Source organism: Myxocyprinus asiaticus, chromosome 21, assembly GCF_019703515.2.
Source record: "Myxocyprinus asiaticus isolate MX2 ecotype Aquarium Trade chromosome 21, UBuf_Myxa_2, whole genome shotgun sequence".
Lineage (NCBI taxonomy): Eukaryota > Metazoa > Chordata > Actinopteri > Cypriniformes > Catostomidae > Myxocyprinus > Myxocyprinus asiaticus.
This window is the reverse complement of record NC_059364.1, coordinates 36,159,523-36,175,436: the sequence shown is the minus strand read 5'-3', so window position 1 is coordinate 36,175,436 and position 15,914 is coordinate 36,159,523. Positions and strand designations below refer to the sequence as shown.

The window sequence follows — 15,914 nt, the reverse complement described above, 5'->3', positions numbered from 1 at the left end:
ATATGGTGGCACAATTATGTTTTTGTCTACAAAACTAATTTCAAACATTTAAGCATACGCCTTCAGATCAAAAGATTTTTAAGATCATGAGAAACATTTCAGTCAAGTGATTCAAAACTTTTGACCGGTAGTGTATATTTTATAGATACTGCTATTGCGGATTTAACAAGTATAAATCCTTTCAACTATCAGTTTTAATTACAATTTACTCTCCAGAGTGAAAAAATTATATGAGATGTAAAACGTTTTGAAGGATTTGAATGCAGATCAGTGGAGGATTCAGTTTTGTGAGCCGTCTAGTGCCCCCTTCTGTAAAGAAAGCCTTTGTGTCTCACAAAAATAGGTTATTTCTTAACATATGGGTCAATATCAAAATATGTTGACAAACATGTCCCTTGACATTTTTAGTCATGAAAAAGCTTCAAATAGCGAAAAAAAATTTTTTTTAATAACATTTTTATACCTAACCTTTAATGATATGAAATGGCTTTACTCTGTTTTGTACATTTTTTAGAAAATAAATTTGAAATTGTTAATTGCCTAAAAAAAGGTACAAAATAATCTGGTACACCACTTCTATGACATGTAAAGTTATTTGTGTATTTTGTGCTTATTTTTAATAAAAGCATTAGTGCAAGGCCGAACAAGTGTGCAAAAAAGCAAAACAAAATTATTATTAATAAATGTAATAATTTAAAAAGAATGTTTGTCCCTTGATTTCATGTTATTGGTTTTATCAATGTTAAAACCTTTTTTTTTTAAATGTTTAAAAAATGTAATACAAAAAGTTGTAGAAGGTTTAAGTTCAGAGGCTGCTTAAATATTCAGAAGAGACCTGATTTAGTCTACTGACCTGTCCTGATGATTCTCCTTTCTCCATTGATCTGTTGAGGTTACTTGCTAATAGCTAGATATGAAAAATTGGGAAATGAGTATCTTTTTGTTGACCCTCTGACCTGACTCAGCTAAACTCTGCCTTTTACATTGACCCTGCCTCAATCCCCATTTGGCCTTGTTTGGCCTGAGGCCGTTGCCCGTTGGCTCCGAGGAAGACCAGAGGAGGCACGATGAAGCCCCGGAAGTGACAGTGGGAACACAACTGGTCCTGGCATGCACTAGCATACCCTCATTTGACCCGATAATGGAAATGCGGTTATTGACGCATCCTTAGACAAGCACTTATAATAAATCTATCTCCAAAAGATTGACAAATTCAATTGCAAAATGGATTGCTGTGGATTGTCAGCCAATGATAGTCTTATGTTCAATCATATGGAAATAAACAATATATTGCCTTTAAAAGCCACTATTTTTATAGTATATCAATGCTTTACTCGTCTGCCAATATAATATAATGCATTTTAATTATCTGAACTATTATTTTTATATAATACAAATATAATATTAATTATTAATCATTATATTGAATTATTGTTATTTGAGGGCATTTCTCAGCAAATATTCATATATATGATTAATTGTGATTAATTTGATTAATGAATCGACTTTTCATGTAATTAATTCAATTACAAATTTTAATCGATTGACAGCTTTAGTTTCAAGGTAGCAGGCTGCTACAATAAACACTTCCAAGGAAGAACTATTCACTGTATTTCGATTTCAGATTTACTAGCCCTAAACGTCATGTCCTTTCTCAATGTCATTACTTGCCAGCCTGCATAAAACTACTATATGTGAAGTGGGTTGTGTTAGTCAGGATTGCATATCTGTGACTGTGCACTTTTTTGTTGAAGTACTGTGTTTAGTGCCTTGATATTGAAGTCACTGTACAAGAAGAATGATAATTGAACCTTTCCTTCTCTCCACAGGGGTGTGTTAGGAAAGCAAGGCTATCAGTGCCAAGGTAGGCAGATAATATTCAATGTTCCTACATCTCTATATCAGATGTTTCTGCCGAAATAGACATTTTTCAGTTCAGCCATTTGAAATTTAAATGACCAACATCTAAATCTAAAGAATCAAAACATTTAAAGGCATAGTTCACCCAAATATTAACTCACCCTTGAGCGTTCCAAACCTGTATGAATTTCTTTCTTATGTGGAACACAAAAGGAGATGTTAAGCAAAATGGTAGAGACTGACAGTCTCAGTTACCATTCACTTTCTTTGGATGGAAAAGAGCAGCATCAACTTTCTTTAGAATTTCTCCTCTTGTAATGCAGTTAAGAAATTACGACAACAGAATTTTCATATTTGGTTGAAATATATATTCAAACTGGCTGGTTTAAATAGTAGCCTCTTAAAAACATTCTTATCTTTGAGCCCACAATAATAAGTGGGAAAAGTTAATTGAAAGCTGATTTGATCTCCTCTGTGTGTCTGATCATTAGTGTGCACATGTGTGGTTCATAAACGCTGCCATGAGCTCATCATCACTAAATGTGCCGGCCTGAAGAAACAGGAGGACACCGCGGAGGAGGTGAGCAGAAAAACAATCTCTTTAATATCTCAATTGTTTCTCCAAGACAGCAATGAGAATAAATGAAAAAGAGCAAACTGAGATTGATGTCACATTTTTCTGCTCTAGAGATCTCAACAATGTTTCCATGCTCAGATCTGCCACGATACCAAAGTCTGAAATCAAAATTCAGAGATCTCAAAATGAAACATTTCTGATGATGTTCTCTCTAGACAGTAGAGGTTCTAGCTTGTATGGCGCCCTGGGCGAAACCCCCTTCAGCAAAACTACATAATAAAGCAAAATAACTAAAAGCACTGAATTTTGCAGCTTTTCCCACTTTCTGTCTGTGAGCGGTGCATAATTGTCTTCTTGATCCTCTGTCGCCCTCTGCAGGTTGGTTCTCAGCGCTTCAGCGTAAACATGCCTCATAAATTCAGTATTCACAACTACAAAGTCCTCACGTTCTGTGACCACTGTGGTTCATTACTGTGGGGCCTTCTGCGGCAAGGCCTTCAGTGCAGAGGTAAGCAGGGTTACAGGGTTGCCACTGTCACAGAAAACCTGGACATATCAATCCATTTTAAAACTGGGATTTCCAGGCCTGCAACAAACATGTAAATGAGTAAAAGGGAACATGAGGAATCTTTTTCTTTTGACATATAACAGGTCATTGTACTATAAAAACATACTGTTAGTTTCAGAACTCAAAACTCCCTCCTCAATGCAAAAAGAGCATTTGTTGAAATCAAGCTGCCAAAACGACTCGTTCTCTACTTCCTCCACATTGTAATGACACACTGTGGTAGACATTAATTTGAACAAAAACATATACTTACAACCATGTGATATTTTACTTTGTTTATAAAACCCATACACTTCAGAAAATGAGAAATTCAAATTCAAGTTATTGACCTTTTATTTATTTTTCTTATTTTCCTTTATTTTAATCTTCTAATCTGTTGTATTGTCTAAACTACTTGCCTTTTTTTTGTTTTTCTACATATTGTCATTGCTGCAAATGCAAATAAAACTTTGAAAAAAACAACAACAACAAAACACTGTGGTAGACATTTGCATCTGATTGCCTCCACAATAAAACATCAACCACTGCTTTACCTTTAATCACTTCCGTAGCCCACCCAGTAGTGTGAGCATTGAGATGGCAAGAAGAGAGAGCAGGTCAGTCAAGACAGTTATTGTCAAGTCAAGTCTTAAAGGAGAAGCAGCTCCAAAACCGAGCATTTCTGACAGAAGGTCAGAATTAGGGTGTTTTTTTAAAAAAAAAACTTTACTAATATTATAAGTGAACCTCAAGGAACATATTACAATAATAAAAAAGGCATGTCATGACCCCTTTAAAAAAGTCATGCATATTTTTGTAGTGTAAAGCTTGCAAGCCAGTGGGATAATATCAGTTTGCCATTTAGAGCCTTATTTATAAGTAGAGATAATTATTTTATGAATATTCACAATTTTCTACTTATTGTTTTTGTTCTTTAATATCGGATTTACCGATAAATGGCACCATTTGGAGGGTCTCTACAGAATAGCACCCAACAAAGTCATTTCACCACAGTGTTCAACAGCAAAAAAATAAAATAAATTTGTTTACTGATAAATTAACTTACTTATTTTGTATAGTTTGCATATATTTCTTACCTTTTTACCTGGGACTAAAAACGGTTCAAGGAAAGAAAACCGAAAAATGAGCTGAATATTTTAGAACGTAACCGAAAACAGGAACTAAGTCCCTTTCAATTGTTCTGGAGTGAAAATGTTATTTTTAAATTTTGGTAACCGGTTAAAAACTGGTTAATTTTGTTCCAATTTTTATTTTCTTTTTTCTTTTTTTTTTCATTAAAACCAAAGTCTATATGGTTTATTACGGTAAACTTTCTGAGTTACATCCCTTCCTGTTGCCCAAAAAATGTTTTTAGTTGACTTTGATAAGCATGTGCATTGATTCTGAAGGAAACTGCTGCACATTTCTTTGCCTAATTGCACATTGTGGATGTAACCTTTTGTGACATGCTGAAAACATTTTAGAACACTATATATAATTACTACGTATACATGCACGGTTAATCCAGATACAAGGGGTTAGAAAGTTGGTTAGGGTTAGGGGTAAAAGTAAAAAGTACATTTCTCAAGTTCTCACTGTATTATTGTTAGGTATGATGCATTAATACAGATTTGATGCTGCCCAGTTCTGACAGAGAAGCAGATCTATAATTTAAACAAATAATTTAAATAATATAGTAAAATAATTATTAAATAATTATTACATGTTTAAAATAAAAAAATTTGCCCCGCATGAGATGAAGTTTATTCCAAACACGCTCAAGCATTGTATGCATGCATGCAGGTGAGAGAGATTTTGGTTGGCCAGATGTAATTTTAAAATTTTTAAAATATTTGTGTAGATATAATTAATATTAAGAATACATTTATTGAAAATACATTATTTTATGTAGGCTACTGTATACAGTATGTTGCTTGTAATGATTTCAATGCTGATAGTTACCCCACATGGGGGGGGTGGGGGGGGGGATGGATTAATGGCTTATAATCACTTATTTTGTTTGAGGAAAGTCCCTTTTTTTGAGCTTGTTTTTCCAGAACAGGTCCCTTTTTTCTTGAGAGACCTGGTAACACTGTAACTAGTAATTCACCCACCCTTAGCACAGAGTACTGTCTTTTTAAAAAAGAATGTTATTAACCGTTCTTTAATTTTGTGCTAACCGGGGAATGCCAGAACCAGAAAGGAAAAATACTGTTTCTGCTTAGAACAAACCAAAATGAAAAATATTTTGTTTTAAGTCCCTGCTTTTTACATAACAGCCAATCGTTCTCATTCTCAAACATTTTTATCTTAACAGTTTGACATAGCCCCTAAATAAATTAGCATAACTATGATAGCATAAATAATAGTAATAATAGTAAAAATAATAATAATGCATATTGTATTCAGATTTTATTTAGCCAAAACGCAAGGGAATTTTTTTTTTTTTTTTTTTTTTTGTCTTTGTCTAGTTGAGATGCTCTACTGATAATAATCATTTAAATGTGTTAATTAAGACTGGTACCTGACATATACATGGAAATCTGCCCAGCAAAAAAGGTCATGGAAAATTCATGGAAATTCTTTGTTCAAAAACTGTGGGAACCCTGAAGTTTTTAATATTGGCTTTCCACACTGGCTGTCATCAGCTAAATTGCTCTTACCTAATAGTCAAGAAATGCCCAGTCATGCAAGATTAAAAAATGTATTCTCATTCACATGCTTCAAAATACATTCTAATCTCTATTACTGTCTCCCTCCCTTTCTCTGTCTGCAGTTTGTAAGATGAATGTACACAAACGTTGTGAAAATAATGTAGCTCCTAACTGTGGGGTCGACGCGCGGGGCATCGCTAAAGTGCTGTCTGACCTCGGAGTCACTCCGGATAAACTCTCCGGCAGCGTGCAGAGGAGAAAAAAGGTGAAAGGGTGAATCATTGGGAATTAATGGGATCACTATGGACGCAGCAGGAATTAGTGTCCGCACTGGAGGAGTAGATGTGAAGGAGTGAAAGGTCAAATGCCTTCAGCTCCTCCATGCATCTGTATTTATAAACTCTGATTCCTGATTACATAAAGGTGTTTTATAGTAAAGAGCATTTGGCTAATTGATTAGGCTACTTGAAAGATAATGGCTGTGTCTGCTTCAGTTTCCTCGCTCCCTATGACGTGAATCAGTATGTCGTAAGCACAAATTCAGGCACTAGCAAGAGCCTTGATCCACTTATCTGTAACATTGGGACACTGATGGCTTACAAGACATTACAACACAGTACATGCATCATAAAGCAAAACAGATAATGAACATAGCATTCAGACATTAAATTCATATAAAAAACAAGGCACAAAATGCTCACAATATAAATATTAATACATCTGGACAAAATTGCAGAATATACATAAATAAAGAAATAAATACAAATAATCAAACCCTATAAATATTTTGTGAAGGTGACAGCTTGTTCCTGTTTTTAATACAGATCTCTCAGGGTGCAGATCCATCTCCTTTACCCATATCTACACCATTAGAAGACGATCGATCCAAATTTGCATCCACCTCACCGTGTGACCAGGGTAATCACACATATAAACAACCAATCAGAAATAATTTTTTTAGGTTAAATACAACAGCTGTTTATGTGGCATTCAAAAAATTTTTTTTAAAGCACTTGCAATGGAAGTCTGGGGCCATTGAACCAGTGAGTTTATGAGTAGAAATTTGTGTTATATATTTGAGTTATTTATTTATTTTTTGCTTTTGTTATTGTTTTCTTTTGTTTTGAAAAGTGGAGGAAAAAATAAATATTTTCAAAATTATTTTCTGTGGTATAAGGGGCACGGTGGCGCAGTGGGTAGCACTGTCACCTCAACAAGAAGGTCAGCGGTTTGAGTCCCTGGGCCTTTCTGTTTGGAGTTTGCCTGTCCGTGTTTGTGTGGGTTTCCTCCGGCTGCTCCGGTTTCCCCCACATTCCAAAGCCATGCATGTCAAGTGAATTGGAGACTCTAAAATTGTCCGTAGGTGAGAGTGTGAGTTTGAATGTGTTTATCTTTGTGTGTTAGCCCTGTGATGGACTGGCTACCTGTCCAGGGTGTTTCCAAGACAGCTTGGATAGGCTCCAGCACCACCTATGACCCTATATAGGATAAGTGGCTATAGAAAATGGATGGATTTTTTGTGGTAATCAACAGCATGCCACAGATGCTTAAGTTGTATTTAACCTGGAATATTCCTTTAACTACTCAATAGCACCTAGTACTTTCTTACATTAGACATTATACAATACTTCACTTAGTGTGATGTCAGAAAAAGTTCTGATCTGGGTCATTAATTGTTACTCTATAGACATAAAGGATTTGGAGAACTTTAGGAAGGCGTTGTCGTTTGACCATCGTGGTGAGGAGCTCAAGACAGCCCTATCTTCCTCTCTGACTGAATGTGTGTCAGAGGAGAGATATGAGGGGAGAGAGAATGAAGAGGTGAAGACGGTCCAGGTCAAACGGATGAACCTGGAAGACTTCTCCTTCATCAAAGTGCTCGGGAAAGGCAGCTTCGGGAAGGTGGAGCTCTTTGAAATTCAATCCTCTGTTTTAAGCATACAAATAACACTTACATCTGATTATTTAACAACCAATCTACAAAGCAAATGGTGTGTTTTGACAAAACTCTCTCAAATTATATTTAACAAAGCTGTTTACATTGCAGTTATAGCAGCGTTGTGCACTTGCAGTGTGGACAGTCTTGTCAATTAAAAAGGGATCGCTCTCTTTTAGTCTAGATTGGGTGTATAGTAAATCAAATGTTTACAGTGTTTGCAAGGCAGAACTGCTTTGACATTCCTCAAACATTCTAGTTTCTTCTAAAATCCCAACCCTTATTATTAATTAATTAACAATTAATTCAGCCTGAACCATTCGTACAGACTTGAACACATGTACAGACTTTGTTTTGTAAAAAAATTTCAGCATTAGCTATCCATTTTTTTGTGAACGTAATGCTTTAAAAAATGTAAGATATTTTTTGTTAAATCTCCCACTAACATATTGTTAGAATGTTCAACATTCAAAATATGAGTGTAATTTTAACACTATTATTTTGCTGCCATGAAAGCACTTATGTTTCATTTAGGAAATGCAAATCTAGTTTTAAATTTAAGAATTTTAAATCTTTGGCTATTCATAAAGAACAAAAACTACAGGTGCATCTCAATAAATTAGAATGTCGTGGAAAAGTTCATTTATTTCAGTAATTCAACTCAAATTGTGAAACTCGTGTATTAAATAAATTCAATGCACACAGACTGAAGTAGTTTAAGTCTTTGGTTCTTTTAATTGTGATGATTTTGGCTCACATTTAACAAAAACCCACCAATTCACTATCTCAAAAAATTAGAATATGGTGACATGCCAATCAGCTAATCAACTCAAAACACCTGCAAAGGTTTCCTGAGCCTTCAAAATGGTCTCTCAGTTTGGTTCACTAGGCTACACAATCATGGGGAAGACTGCTGATCTGACAGTTGTCCAGAAGACAATCATTGACACCCTTCACAAGGAGGGTAAGCCACAAACATTCATTGCCAAAGAAGCTGGCTGTTCACAGAGTGCTGTATCCAAGCATGTTAACAGAAAGTTGAGTGGAAGGAAAAAGTGTGGAAGAAAAAGATGCACAACCAACCGAGAGAACCGCAGCCTTATGAGGATTGTCAAGCAAAATCGATTCAAGAATTTGGGTGAACTTCACAAGGAATGGACTGAGGCTGGGGTCAAGGCATCAAGAGCCACCACACACAGACGTGTCAAGGAATTTGGCTACAGTTGTCGTATTCCTCTTGTTAAGCCACTCCTGAACCACAGACAACGTCAGAGGCGTCTTACCTGGGCTAAGGAGAAGAAGAACTGGACTGTTACCCAGTGGTCCAAAGTCCTCTTTTCAGATGAGAGCAAGTTTTGTATTTCATTTGGAAACCAAGGTCCTAGAGTCTGGAGGAAGGGTGGAGAAGCTCGTAGCCCAAGTTGCTTGAAGTCCAGTGTTAAGTTTCCACAGTCTGTGATGATTTGGGGTGCAATGTCATCTGCTGGTGTTGGTCCATTGTGTTTTTTGAAAACCAAAATCACTGCACCCGTTTACCAAGAAATTTTGGAGCACTTCATGCTTCCCTCTGCTGACCAGCATTTTAAAGATGCTGATTTCATTTTCCAGCAGGATTTGGCACCTGCCCACACTGCCAAAAGCACCAAAAGTTGGTTAAATGACCATGGTGTTGGTGTGCTTGACTGGCCAGCAAACTCACCAGACCTGAACCCCATAGAGAATCTATGGGGTATTGTCAAGAGGAAAATGAGAAACAAGAGACCAAAAAATGCAGATGAGCTGAAGGCCACTGTCAAAGAAACCTGGGCTTCCATACCACCTCAGCAGTGCCACAAACTGATCACCTCCATGCCACGCCGAATTGAGGCAGTAATTAAAGCAAAAGGAGCCCCTACCAAGTATTGAGTACATATACAGTAAATGAACATACTTTCCAGAAGGCCAACAATTCACTAAAAATGTTTTTTTTATTGGTCTTATGATGTATTCTAATTTTTTGAGATAGTGAATTGGTGGGTTTTTGTTAAATGTGAGCCAAAATCATCACAATTAAAAGAACCAAAGACTTAAACTACTTCAGTCTGTGTGCATTGAATTTATTTAATACACGAGTTTCACAATCTGAGTTGAATTACTGAAATAAATGAACTTTTCCATGACATTCTAATTTATTGAGATGCACCTGTATGTCTATGGGGTTTTAACTGCAAACCTTATTGATGCGCTTGAATCCTTGATCAGCAGTTATCTCTAAGGTTTTTTTTCCTCATTATACTTTATATACTCTATATATATTAACTGCAAAATGAAAAGGAAAAAAATGATTTCCTGTCTTCAGTGTGGATATAGTTGTTGTCTGGTAAGGACCTAGGAGTCTGAGTGTAGTGTTTGTGTTGTATGTACAGGTGCTGCTGGCTGAGTTGAGAGGCACAGATGAGGTTTATGCTGTGAAGGTGTTGAAGAAAGACGTCATCCTGCAGGATGATGATGTGGACTGCACTTTGACTGAGAAACGCATTCTAGCATTGGCCAGAAAACACCCATACCTTACTCAACTCTTCTGCTGCTTTCAGACTAAGGTAAGAACTCACACTACTGCCAGGAATGCAATTTAATATATAGAGCTTTCTCTTTTTCTGCTCTAGGACAAGCTTGGACTGATTACAAACTTGAAGGATAATAATTGGACACAAAAAAGCTATTCCAGTCACCAAATGCCAATAATGTCCTTTATTAGAAATGGTGATGTTGTTGTGGACTGCCACTAGGTGGTGGTGTAATATTACATAATTACATGTACCAGGAAAGCGTTTTGACTTCAGCTTTTATGCTCATTTGTTTCATTACAGAGATCTGACAATTTAGCTCTTTATCTGTAAAGATTATGACATGGGGAATAAAAGCAAAAACAGGTCAGCTCTCATCAGAAGCACATTCAGATTTTAGACAATGCTAGAATGTTTAAAATTGTGTATAGAAGTTATGATGGTTACTGCACTGATGACAGAAAACAGCGTTTAAAAACAGATCAACTGAATTTAGAAAAAGAAAATTGAATACCAAAACTAAATTGCTTAACCCATTTGCTAACATTTGTACCTCTAAACAGAAAATAACAAATCAAAAAGTCATACACTTTTACATTTCCCATTTCTTTTAATTCTTAAAAGAATTATAAAAATCACTACATATAATAATATAATATGATAGTATAAATATAATATATTAAATATATAAATATAGCCTATAAATATGTATATTTTATACAATTTATATAAAATATAAATATACTTTATTTTCCTTAAATTCCCTGAAAATAATGTTGATAAAAAAACTGAAATAATAACATCAAATGAACAAAAATAAGACCAAAATAAAACCTTAAATTGATTGATATATATATATATATATATATATATATATATATATATCAGGTGCATCTCAATAAATTAGAATGTCGTGGAAAAGTTCATTTATTTCAGTAATTCAACTCAAATTGTGAAACTCGTGTATTAAGTAAATTCAATGCACACAGACTGAAGTAGTTTAAGTCTTTGGTTCTTTTAATTGTGATGATTTTGGCTCACATTTAACAAAAACCCACCAATTCACTATCTCAAAAAATTAGAATATGGTGACATGCCAATCAGCTAATCAACTCAAAACACCTGCAAAGGTTTCCTGAGCCTTCAAAATGGTCTCTCGGTTTGGTTCACTAGGCTACACAATCATGGGGAAGACTGCTGATCTGACAGTTGTCCAGAAGACAATCATTGACACCCTTCACAAGGAGGGTAAGCCACAAACATTCATTGCCAAAGAAGCTGGCTGTTCACAGAGTGCTGTATCCAAGCATGTTAACAGAAAGTTGAGTGGAAGGAAAAAGTGTGGAAGAAAAAGATGCGCAACCAACCGAGAGAACCGCAGCCTTATGATTGTCAAACAAAATCGATTCAAGAATTTGGTTGAACTTCACAAGGAATGGACTGAGGCTGGGGTCAAGGCATCAAGAGCCACCACACACAGACATGTCAAGGAATTTGGCTACAGTTGTCGTATTCCTCTTGTTAAGCCACTCCTGAACCACAGACAATGTCAGAGGCGTCTTACCTGGGCTAAGGAGAAGAAGAACTGGACTGTTGCCCAGTGGTCCAAAGTCCTCTTTTCGTATAAGAGCAAGTTTTGTATTTCATTTGGAAACCAAGGTCCTAGAGTCTGGAGGAAGGGTGGAGAAGCTCATAGCCCAAGTTGCTTGAAGTCCAGTGTTAAGTTTCCACAGTCTGTGATGATTTGGGGTGCAATGTCATCTGCTGGTGTTGGTCCATTGTGTTTTTTGAAAACCAAAGTCACTGCACCCATTTACCAAGAAATTTGAGCACTTCATGCTTCCTTCTGCTGACCAGCTTTTTAAAGATGCTGATTTCATTTTCCAGCAGGATTTGGCACTTGCCCACACTGCCAAAAGCACCAAAAGTTGGTTAAATGACCATGGTGTTGGTGTGCTTGACTGGCCAGCAAACTCACCAGACCTGAACCCCATTGAGAATCTATGGGGTATTGTCAAGAGGAAAATGAGAAACAAGAGACCAAAAAATGCAGATGAGCTGAAGGCCACTGTCAAAGAAACCTGGGCTTCCATACCACCTCAGCAGTGCCACAAACTGATCACCTCCATGCCACGCTAAATTGAGGCAGTAATTAAAGCAAAAGGAGCCCCTACCAAGTATTGAGTACATATACAGTAAGTGAACATACTTTCCAGAAGGCCAACAATTCACTAAAAATGTTTTTTTTATTGGTCTTATGATGTATTCTAATTTTTTGAGATAGTGAATTGGTGGGTTTTTGTTAAATGTGAGCCAAAATCATCACAATTAAAAGAACCAAAGACTTAAACTACTTCAGTCTGTGTGCATTGAATTTACTTAATACACGAGTTTCACAATTTGAGTTGAATTACTGAAATAAATGAACTTTTCCACGACATTCTAATTTATTGAGATGCACCTGTATATATATATATATATATATATATAAAGAAATTGGTACTTTTATTCACCAAAGTGGCATTCAACTGATCACAGTGTATAGTCAGGACATTAATAATGTGAAAAATTACTATTACAATTTGAAAAAAATGTTCAGAACTTCTTAAACTACTTCAAAGAGTTCTCATCAAAAAATTCTCCATGTGAAGCAATGGCAGCTTTGCAGATCCTTGGCATTCTAGCTGTCAGTTTGTCCAGATACTCAGACTCACCCCACACTTCCTGTAGCACTTGCCAAGAGTGTGCCTTGTCGGGCACTTCTCACACACCTTACAGTCTAGCTGATCCCACAAAAGCTCAATGGGGTTAAGATCCATAACTCTCTTTTCCAATTATCTGTTGTCCAAAGTCTGTGTTTCTTTGCCCACTCTAACCTTTTCTTTTTGTTTTTCTGTTTCAAAAGTGGCTTTTTCTTTGCAATTCTTCCCATAAGGCCTGCACCCCTGAGTATTCTCTTTACTGTTGTACATGAAACTGGTGTTGAGCGGGTAGAATTCAATGAAGCTGTCAGCTGAGGACATGTGAGGTGTCTATTTCTCAAACTAGAGACTCTGATGTACTTATCCTCTTGTTTAGTTGTACATCTGGCCTTCCACATCTCTTTCTGTCCTTGTTAGAGCCAGTTGTCCTTTGTATTTGAAGACTGTAGTGTACACCTTTGTATGAAATCTTCAGGTTTTTGGGAATTTCAAGTATTGTATAGCCTTCATTCCTCAAAACAATGATTGACTGATGAGTTTCTAGAGAAAGCTGTTTCTTTTTTGCCATTTTTGACCTAATATTGACCTTCAGACATTCCAGTCTATTGCATACTATGATAACTCAAAAACAAAAACAAAGACAATGTTAAGCTTCATTTAACGAACCAAATAGCTTTCAGCTGTGTTTGATATAATGGCAAGTGATTTTCTAGTACCAAATTATCAATTTATCATGATTACTCAAGGATAAGGTGTTGGAGTGATGGCTGCTAGAAATGGGGCCTGTCTAGATTTGATCAAAAATGACTTTTTTCAAATAGTAATGGTGCTGTTTTTTTACATCAGTATTGTCCTGACTATACTTTGTGATCAGTTGAATGCCACTTTTGTGAATTAAAGTACCAATTTCCTTCCGAAACAGCAAAAAAGCTCAAACAAGAATTGTAATTGAACTACAACCAGTCATGATGGAAGGTCATGGAAATTAATAATAATCTTAAAAAAAATAAAAATAATGGAAATTTCTAGTCAAAATTATTTTTCTAAATATGTTCAGCTCTAAAATATTTAATTAGAAAAAAAAAATATTTTATGAGTCCAATCTCTATACAGTGATTTTTAAGATAAATGTTTTATAATAATACAGTATTTTATAATAATACAATAATTAAATAGATAAAATAGTTCAAAATGAAGTCAAAGTACTTAAAGTACTATTACTTAAATAGTAATCCACTACAAATTACTAATTATTTCTGTAATAATTATCTCATTGAAAAAGTAATCTCATTAATAATTACTTTAATTTTAAGTTACTTTCTAAAACACTTTTCTGCTCAACACATTCAAAATAATGTCTATATTCCTTTCTTGTTCATTGTTACACACAAGTCATATATTCAGCACCTCACATTTCTCCTTCACAATGAGTCAATTATGGAGCCATAATTCATGTATCTACATAAATAATATATAAGAAATAAGCATTACCCTATAATATACTTAAAAGTAATTCAAAAAAATTTAAAGTCAGTTACTGTAATATGATTATAAGAATTAAAAATGTAATGCAGTACACTACTTTTTTGACTAAAAGTAATTAGATTACAGTAACTATTTACTTGGATTGCACCCAACACTGCCCCCAAGCAACTCTGACAGCCTGTCTGGAATGCCGCAAACACAGACATCCATAGTGATACAGACAGTGTCTCAGACACTACAAAACACTACAAAAAGTGTCCCGGTGCTGTTATACTAAATATCAGCACTACTGGTATGCCTCTTTTCCAGTTAGATTAGAGGACCGGAACTAAAGTCTCTCTGCTGCTGGATTTTCAGAGCCTTGCAGTTACACACATATAAAGACATAAACACACACACTCACACACACACTCAGGTTCTCTTTTGTGTTTGGGTAAGGAACAGGTTGTACTGTATGTATGCCTACATAAGTGTTCTCTGACACAAGGGACAGCACCTGTTTGAAAGGAACAGCTCTTTAATGGTCTATAATAAGCTCAATCAGATAAACTCAACCCCCGCTTAAGGTCAACCAGTCTAATTTTCGGTTAGTCTCTCTTGGTCTGGTGGTGTGATAATTGTTTTAGAGAGAGCTGACTGTTTGAGAACAGCAGCCTGAGCCAGGCCAAACCTCACATGGACATGTTTATTTTCCTCCACTAAAACCTGGAGTCAGCCATCATGACGGCATCCTTCACTCCTCTAATTTATTTACTTCTGCAGTTTCCCCAAACAAGCAAAAAGAACATTGTGTCCTTACGGAACGAACACGGGTGGGAGGAGGTGGGCAAGAGGAGGGGCTTGAGAGGAGTGTGGAAATGGTGGAAGAACACGTGGAGAGCCAGTGCAGGATGTGAGAAGGTATAAAGGGTGGAGAAGGACATGATGATCTTAAAAGATCTTCTTGTCCTTCTCCACCTTTAAAGAGGAAAATGATGATGGCCAGCCACTTTTACTGAAAGTGGCATTATTAAATCACCATTTCAACAGTCTTATTTATAGGGAGAGTATAAAGATGACAGGAAATGATGTGGGAATGTGATTGGGAAATGTGATGAAGTGGTTTCGAACTTGCACCATCTGCATGAGCACCAGGTCTCAACATGTCAGAGAACATGGACTAACCTCTAGGTCACGTCTCTAAAATTATAGACACTTTTACTAACAATAATATTCAAAGGATTGTTCCACATTGCAATTCAATTTAAGCTCTATCGAGCATAACAATAAGAAAATAATTTAGTCTAAACTAAATTAAAAATACACACTGCCATAAGATTTAAAGGAGTAATTCACCCAGAATTGAGAATTCTGTCATAATTTACTCACCTTTATATTGTGCCAAATGCACATGACTTTCATTATTCTGTGGAAAACAAAAAGATGTAATTTAAAGATTGTTGTCAACCAAGATTGTTTTCAGTGGTTGTCAACCTTTTTGACTTCAAGGCCTCTGCATTGTCCAACACAATTTTTTGGAATGGTACGTAAAATGTGACCAAATAACTATCTACAAAGTGCTGTTCATATGGAGAAAACTCCATTCACAGGAATTACGTAACACATAA

General features: G+C 35.8%; 1 protein-coding gene across 1 annotated transcript in view; it reads left to right on the top strand.

Annotated features, from left to right (window-relative positions):
* Positions 1–15,914, top strand: part of LOC127412171 (protein kinase C epsilon type-like) — a 183,891-nt gene that overhangs the window by 99,773 nt on the left and 68,204 nt on the right. Inside the window, exons 4-10 of the mRNA XM_051648324.1 lie at positions 1,830–1,864; positions 2,352–2,440; positions 2,816–2,945; positions 5,761–5,903; positions 6,463–6,556; positions 7,326–7,540; positions 9,980–10,153. Coding sequence (XP_051504284.1) covers positions 1,830–1,864; positions 2,352–2,440; positions 2,816–2,945; positions 5,761–5,903; positions 6,463–6,556; positions 7,326–7,540; positions 9,980–10,153 — 880 coding nt within the window. The remainder of the gene's footprint in view (positions 1–1,829; positions 1,865–2,351; positions 2,441–2,815; positions 2,946–5,760; positions 5,904–6,462; positions 6,557–7,325; positions 7,541–9,979; positions 10,154–15,914) is intronic.